The sequence below is a fragment of the Otolemur garnettii genome, unplaced genomic scaffold (assembly GCF_000181295.1).
Source record: "Otolemur garnettii isolate 467f Iridium unplaced genomic scaffold, OtoGar3 scaffold00288, whole genome shotgun sequence".
In the NCBI taxonomy this organism is placed as follows: domain Eukaryota; kingdom Metazoa; phylum Chordata; class Mammalia; order Primates; family Galagidae; genus Otolemur; species Otolemur garnettii.
This window is the reverse complement of record NW_003852683.1, coordinates 587,016-595,366: the sequence shown is the minus strand read 5'-3', so window position 1 is coordinate 595,366 and position 8,351 is coordinate 587,016. Positions and strand designations below refer to the sequence as shown.

Genomic DNA, 8,351 nt, shown 5'->3' with positions numbered 1-8,351 from the left:
AGTCTCCTGCCTCCGCCTCCCAAGTAGCTGGGACCACAGGCGCTCGCCACAACGCCTGGCTATTTTTTGGTTGCTGCCATCATTGTTGTTTGGCGGTCCCTGCTGGGGATTCGAACCCGCCACCTTAGGTGTATGTGGCTGGCACCTTAGCCAGTTGAACTATAGGCGCCGAGCCTTCATTCAAGTTTTGAGGACAGCAGAAGGGAATGAGCAGATCATATTGGATACTAGACACCATGTTGCAAAATTCATCATCCATCCCTCTCCAGAATCCCTTTTACTGAATGTCTCTCTGCTGTTACCTTGCTGTTGTGACCAAGAGGACATCTCCCAAATCCTCATTTCATTGTCACTGACTAGGATTTTTTTTTTTTTGCAGTTTTTGGCCAGGGCTGGGTTTGAACCCGCCACCTCCGGCATATGGGGCTGGGGCCCTACCCCTTTGAGCCACAGGCGTTACCCTACTGACTATGCCTTTTAACAATGCTTTCTCTCCTCCACAAGGGGGGGAAGCCTATAGTTCACGTTACTTTATTATCCTGTGTCGTTTTAGCTTCTTTATCTAAGCCTCCAAAAGTTTATACATTCAAAATTACCACTAGTAATTCTATGTGGAGCCAGGTGTAGGGGTTCATGCCTGTAATCCAGGCACTCTGGAAAATCGAGCTGAGAGCATCATTTGAGCTCAGGAGTTGGAGACCAGCTGAGCAAGAGCAAGACCCCCATCTCTAGTAACAACAACAACAACAACAAAAAATACAGTAAAATTAGCAGGGCATTGTTGCGAGTGCCTGTAGTCCCAGCTACCGGGGAGGATGAGGCAGGAAGACTGCTTGAGCCCTGGAGTTTGAGGTTGCTGTGAGCTTTGATGGCCACAGCACTTTACTCGGGGCGACAGAGTGAGACCCTGTCTCAAAGGAAAAAAAGAAAAGTAATTGTATGTGATGTAAATTTTAGCTGAATAAAAATACTATCATAAAATAGTGTTTTGAAAAAATACTATACACACTTGTCTTTCTGAGCTGAACTGTGTATCCCTTCTTGAAATTGAAAATGTTTGCTTGTTTCTCCCAACTTAGTAGCTTGGGTTATTTTACCTTTTTTTTTTTTCCTGACACCCAGCACTTGTTATCAGTGAGACGACTCATCTTGGTCTGGCAGAGGGGAGGCTGGGATGGATAGTACCAGGCGCCCATCTCAGGGGATCTTCTCGGGCATCAGATGTTCCCCCCATGCAGGTTTAGAGGCATGAAACCCCCCAGAGAGCAGCGCCGGAGCAGGCAGCCCGTTTCCCCAGGACAGCAGCGCTTCCAGGTCTGGCTCGATGTCGATGGTCGGAAAGCGACGGCTGTACCTGCGCCCGGGCACACCGTCAGGACCCCCCAGGAACTTCTCAAAGGTCCACGCAACGTCTTTGCGGCACACCGGAGACCAGGTGGTGAACTTGAGGTCGGCCATGAGTGCAGCTGTGTCGTCGCTGGGCGCTGGCAGGGCTTCCCGCAGAAAAGCAGAGTGGGTGCGCCTTCGCACCATTCACCTCGCCCTTCTTGAAGAGTGTCAAGTTGGGCTCGAATCCTCTGCCGGGTCAGATGTACTTGAGGGAATTCAGAATCTCTTCGTTTTTAGTGTTTTCCTGATGCCCAAACTGGTTGCACGGGAAGTGGAGCACGACCAGGCCTCGGGGCCCAAGGCGCTGCTGCAGGTCGTTCATCCCGGTGTCGTCCGGACAGTGGTGCCTCAGAGGGAAGCCACATTCTCCAGCAGCGCCTTGCCTCGCAGGGAACCCCGGCTCAGAGGCTCCCCGCCGGCCAGCGGGCGCGCTGAGAAAGCCTAAGCGGGACTGGGCGGCAGCCGCTAGCCGAGCAGCACCCACGGTGTCGGAGTCCAGGAAGCCCGGAAGGAACTTCGGACCAGGGCAACTCGGGTTATTTTACTTTTAATAAGATGAACGTTGTGCCCCACTGTGGTCCAGCGTGGCCCCTTCCTTGCTCTTGTGGCCCAGCTTTTCCGGTACAGGTTATGTGGAAATTTCCTTTCCTGCCCTTCTGCCTGCCTATACCTGTGGCTTTGGTTGCAATTTCCTCTCCCCTCACCCACCCTAGCTGTTCCTTACTCCTAATAGAGTACGTGAGTTAGAGGCTACCCTTCAGAAACATCTAGAATCTCCAGTTTGAGAGAGGCCCCTAGGGTTGAATGGGACAAAGGCTCCAGAGAGGACCAGGTAGGGGATGGGGTTGACACTGCAGGTATCTCTGTCACTCATCCCAAGGAACAAGAGACTTGATGCTCTGTGCCTTTTCCTACACCTGGGACCATGAAATCCTAAAACATGTCACGGTAGCCGAGCACACCCATGGCGTGGCTACAGTGCTTACTGTGGTTACTGTGCTCTCCTGACCACACATGAACAGGATGAAAACACAAAGTATAATCCCTAAGGTCAAGGTCACCTTCTCAGTTTTCCCCAGGGCAAGGACTGTTCTCTGAGCACTAGAAGATTCCAGATGGGTGTTGCTGGTGGGAGATATATCTTAAGAGGATGTGTGTAATGTCTACTTGTTTACTTAAGAAGTCACTGTGAGAATGACAGGAGCATCAGTTCTCCCAGAGTAGGCAACAGAGGTGGAGCCTGGGTGGGACCACAGATAGAGTTACCATGAGACTCCCTGTTACCCATGGCTTATAAGGGACCTTGGAGCCAAGTGGAGTAGAACTACTCATTATATCATTATTTGTATACAGTTAATTAATATGTGATTATTTATTAATAAATACAATGGATCAATATTAATGTATTGTTACTAATTAATTAAAACCTCATGTTCATGGTAGTATCCTGCTATATTATCTAATAACATTTCTATTGTTTTATCTCTCATATTTAGGTCTTCAAGCCACTTGAGGGAAAAACGCAAGGTCCCTAGCATAAGAAGAAATACCGTGCTGTGCTTTTGGAGTTTTTAACAAAACTGTTACAAAATTGGGCGGTGCCTGTGGCTCAGTGGGTAGGGCACCAGCCCCATATACTGAAGGTGGCAGGTTCAAACCTGGCCCTGGTGAACTGCAACAAAAAAATAGCCAGGCTTTGTGGTGGGCACCTGTAGTCCCAGCTACTCGGGAGGCTGAGGCAAGAGAATTGCCTAAGCCCTGGAGTTGGAGGTTGCTGTGAGCAGTGTGATGCCACGGCACACTACTGAGGGTGGTAGGGGGAGACTCTGTACCACCCCCCCCCAAAAAAACTGTTACAAAATTGATAAAGCAAATACCAAAAGATGGTTACAGGGCAAAAGAGCTTGATCTCAGCACGTTCTTAGGGCACAATCAACCAGTGTTGACTAGCCCTAATTGTTTTAGAACTGCTTTAGCTGCCCTATGATACCTTTTATGTAATCATTATACTAAAATCTCCCCCCAGTAGGAAATTACATTAATAACACCGTTAAAATCACATAGGTTTGTGCATGATAGTGCATGGTAATTATACTGCACATGCCTGATTTGTTTCAATGAGAACATGATGACAAAATGAAAAAGCTGTCACTCACTGGGAAGACCAGTGTTGACCTTGGTTCAGGCTGATCTTGAACTCGTGAGCTCAAGCATTCCACCCACCTTGGCCTCCCAGAGTGCTAGGATTACAGGTATGAGTTAAGAACCTTGTGTTGACCAGGAATAAGTGCCCTTGTAAGTAATCTCAAATGAACCGGTCTAGGCTCAGCGCCTGTGGTTCAAGTGGCATGTTTCAATCCAGCCCGGGCCCACCAAACAACAATGATGGCTACAACCAAAAAATAGCCAGGCATTGTGGTCGGTGCCTATAATCTCAGCTACTAGAGAGGCTGAGGCAGGAGAATCGCTTAAGCCCAGGAGGAGATTGCTGCTGTGAGCTGCGATGCCAAGGCACTCTACTCAGGGTGACAGCTTGAGGCTCTGTCTCAAAAACAAAAAACAAAAAAAACAGTCTAACTCACCAAGCTGGTCTTGTCTGAGTTATTCTTTAGTCTCTCAACTCTATCTCAGTTTGAGGGGTGGTATTTCCAGACTGTCCCAGAATTTTCCCAAAACATTTGTACTTGATTCTCATGTAAGTTGTGAGAGAGGGGACCAGTTTCATTTGATTGCATTCAGATCCCTAATTGTTCACATATATTATTGAAAAAAATCTGTCACTGGGTGGTGGCTGTGGCTCAGTGAGTAGGGCGCCAGCCCCATATACCCAGGGTGGTGGGTTCAAACCCAGCCCGGCCAAACTGCAACAACAACAACAACAACAACAACAAAATAGCCAGGCATTGTGATAGGCGCCTGTAGTCCCAGCTACTCGGGAGTCTGAGGCAAGGGAATCACCTAAGCCCAAGAGCTGACTGGAGGTTACTGGGAGCTGTGACCCCAAGGCACTCTACTGAGGGTGACAAGGTGAGACTCTGTCTCTAAAAAAAAAGAAAAGAAAGGAAAGAAAGAAAGAAAGAAAGAAAGAAAGGAATCTATTACGTACCACTTCTCTATACCCTTTCTCTATCACACAGGATGTTTCTGGTGGTTGAGATCTATTTTTAGGATCCCTAATTTCTTCCGTAAGTGTGTTGGTTTGTTCCTGTGTCAATTCAACATGGTCATATTTTCTGCAGTGTTGTAATATACATCAGTAGGATTTAGAGCTACTCATTGTTCTTCATGATTGCCTTGACTATACTTGGAAATTTCTACTTCAATATAAATTTCACAATAGAGTTAGTAAGTCACACAGAAGTCACCTTTAATCTCGTGTGACATATTGCTCTGACTCTGCAGATCCATTTGGGTGGAATTGATTTATATGATATTGCTTTCAAACCCATTAACATGGCTCTTTTTCAACTTATTTATATCTTCGGTATCCTTCAATATTGATTTATGATTTCCTCAACAGAGGTGGCACACTTTGTATTTTTGTTAGATGCATCTCTAAATAATTAGGTACCTTCTAGGTATATGGTAATTTTCAAAGCTATTGTCAATGGCACCTTTTGTAAAATTTTATTTTTGTTTATGACTGTGATGTGGAAATATAATTGCCTTGGTAGTGTGATTAATCTCTAGCAGGCTTGCTAATTCTTTTGTTAAGACCCTATTTGGGGAAAACACTTAAATTGTGTTTTTTCCTAAATTCTACACCACAACAATTGTTAACACAGAAGGGGGGCCAGGTGAGGTGGCTTATACCTTTAATCCTAGCACTGTGGGAGGCCGAGGTGAGTAGATTGCTTGACCTCACGAGTTCAAGACCAGCCTGAGCAAAAAATTGAGACACTGTCCCTACTAAAAAAAAAAAAAAAGAAAAGAAAAGAAACTGAGGCAAGAGGCTCTCTTGAGCCCAAGAGTTCGCAGTGGTGTGAGCTATGATGCCACAGCTTTCTACCCAGGGTGACAGCTTGAGACTCTATCTCAAAAAATAAACAACAACAACAAAAAAAACCACACACAGAAGAAAACTTCTGTGACTAAATGTGTGGGTTTCCCCCTCACACATCAAGCAGTGGACACCACCTAGGTCTCCTCTAAATTCTGAAGCTACTACTTGGAGGTAGTATCAGATTTCACATGGTGAGGATTCAGTTTCCAAAACCCTCTTCTTCCTACCAATTGGGAGTCCAGGCTTCTGGAAGTTTTGGGGGGTTTCTTGAGACAGAACCTCAAGCTATCATCCTGGGTAGAGTGCCGTGGCATCACAGCTCACAGCAACCTCCAATTCCTGGGCTTAAGCAATTCTCTTGCCTCAGCCTCCCAAGTAGCTGGGACTACAGGTGCCCGCCACAATGCCTGGCTATTTTTTGTTGCAGCCATCATTGTTTGGTGGGCCCAGGCTGGATTTGAACCTGCCAGCTTGGGTGTATGTGGCTGGTGCCTTAGCTGCTTGAGCCATAGGCCCTGAGCCTGGCCTCTGGAAGTTTTGATCAACTGACTTTAAGTTGGGGTTTTCAAGACCTCCCTCTTTGGGTTTTATTAATTTGTTGACACAGCTCAAAAAAACTCAGGGAAGCACATTTACTGGCTTATTATAAAGGATACATGTAAAGAGATGGGCAGGGTGCGGTATGGGGGGAAGGAGCACCATCCTCTAGGACCCTCCATGAGTTTAGTTATCTAGAAGTTTTCCCTGACTTCCTCAGGGTTTGAGGAGGTTTTATTATGTAGGTATGATTGACAATCATGGAGAAATGTAACTGGACAAAAAGTACATGATCCAGCAAGGCCTGGCTGTTTAGATTTCTTTGGCTCTCTGCAGCATCCTTCCTCTGGGAAATTGGGCAGGACTCTCTCTGGAATGAGAATCTTTTGACTCACAGTCACATTAGAGTTCCTGTCTTGGGCAGGTGAAAGGACAGGTGAAGGTCAGAGAGAGAGAGAGAATCTGTTTCCTGAGGCCTAGAGCACCCCAAGATTACAACAAGGACTGTGGGCATTATGAGCCAGGACAAAAATAAATATATATGTGTATATATCATAACACCACAGCAGAATAGAAACAGAAGTCAGTATTTCTTCTGATATGGTTGATTAAAATTTCCTTTGATCATTGATAGTTTAAGAAACTTTATTCTTACAACTCATTAGAAATATCTAAACATTTTAAAGATCATTGTTAAATCTGAAGAAACTTTTATTAAGTTTCCTTTATAAACAAGCAGTAAGATTACCGGTTATTGCTTCACATTGCTTCAAATCTGAAAAGGGATTCTTGTGTTGGGGCAAGGGCTTTGGCCCCATAAAAGTTAGTTTAAAAAAATCAACCCACAATAAGCTGAATGAATAAGATAAAGGGCATACACATTTATTTACCCATGTGCACGGGAAGAATCACAGAATGACTGCCCCATATCCCAGTGGGATCCAAAAGCTTACATGCCATCTTGAGGTTATAGAAAGAACAGGGTTTGAATCCTGGGAAAACAGGATGTGGGTGCGGGAGAAGAGGAATTCTATCAAATGGCAACAAATGATCAATTATTAAAGAGGATGGCACAAGAAACAGAAATTACTTGTAAATAGCTTTGCCTTTTTTAAGCCGGGCGGTGTGGCGGACACCTGTAGTCCGAGCTACTTGGGAGGCTGAGGCAAGAGAATCGCTTAAGCCCACGAGTTGGAGGTTGCTGTGAGCTATGATGCCATAGCACTCTACCAAGGGCAACATAGTGAGACTCTGTCTCAAAAAAAAAAGAAGAAGAAGAAGAACTTACTTTATAATGGGTCTATTCAGGTGTGGTTACCTGCTTGGTCTTCCTTATGGTAATGGACAATAATAGGGAGGAAAATAAGAGCAATTGTTTTCCGGGGGTGGGGGGGTCTGTTCTATCTTCATGTAGCTAGGGGAAGAGTCTCTTTTAAGACCTATTGATCTGTAAGGGTTTTTAATTTGATCTTTTCTACCAGGCAGCCAAGCGTCAGGGTGAAATTCCCTGTGCTCCTTCCCCTATAAAGGAGAACCCCTGAAGATGGCGCTTCATTAGCTTCTTGGTGGCGAATTTGCTTTGTAGCCTTTTGGGGACTCCACCTAGTGGGGTGAGGCTTTCCTTAGACACCCTATTTTGAGTGGGCCTGTGGTACATCACTGTCCCATAATACCCGTAGGTCCATGAACACCACAACTGGACTGGGCCATGTCTCAGAAATCCCCTTAGGGCAAAGGTGCCTCAGCTTTCTCCATGGGTTCTCACCTTCCACTAAATTTGAATCTGATAATTCCTTTCCTCCTTGCTAACACTTGAATGGCTTAAATTTAAAATTTAAATTCTTGTTTTTCTATAACTTTCAATGGTTTTCAGCTGGAGGAGGGGTCTGACACGAATCTCAGGGAATGACCAGCTCTGGCCCTCCTTTCCTTCTCTACCTGCATTCACTCCGTGGTGATCCCACTACCGATGATGACATCACTTGGAAGGAGATGACTTCAAGACCTCCCACCTCTGAGGACCTTAGTATCTTTACCTGAAGCCTCCACTGGGGTGGAAAGACGGGATGATTTCCCATCCCCCGCATCCTCCATCCGCATCAAGTTCCCCTTCTGTGAGGCCACAGCTCTGCTCACCCACTGGCTTCCTGTACAGACTCCCTGGTCCCGCCCCATATTTGGGTGTTTCCTTCCTTTATAGAGGGACTGGCCAGGGACTCAGGCCCAGCAGCACGGACATGCTGGCCCTGCTGCTGCTGCCCCTGCTGTGGGAGGGTGAGTGGGTTGAAAGGGTCGGGTGGGCATGAGTGTGGGGGGAGCTGCAGCTGCAGCTGACTTTGTGTGCCCCCAGGGTCCCTGCAGGTGGACACAGAGCTCAAGGTACAAGTGCAGGATTCGGTGACCGTGCAGGAGGGCCTGTGCA

The 8,351-nt window shown here is 46.3% G+C and overlaps 1 protein-coding gene and 1 pseudogene across 1 annotated transcript in view; one reads left to right on the top strand and one right to left on the bottom strand.

The window, feature by feature from the left end:
* Positions 1-1,197: 1,197 nt before the first annotated feature.
* LOC111722608 lies at positions 1,198-8,007 on the bottom strand (annotated as a pseudogene).
* A 159-nt stretch (positions 8,008-8,166) lies between these two features.
* The window catches only part of LOC105886347 (sialic acid-binding Ig-like lectin 5), a 16,969-nt gene continuing 16,784 nt past the window's right edge, over positions 8,167-8,351 (top strand). The window contains exons 1-2 of the mRNA XM_012813665.2: positions 8,167-8,203; positions 8,280-8,346. Coding sequence (XP_012669119.1) covers positions 8,167-8,203; positions 8,280-8,346 — 104 coding nt within the window. The remainder of the gene's footprint in view (positions 8,204-8,279; positions 8,347-8,351) is intronic.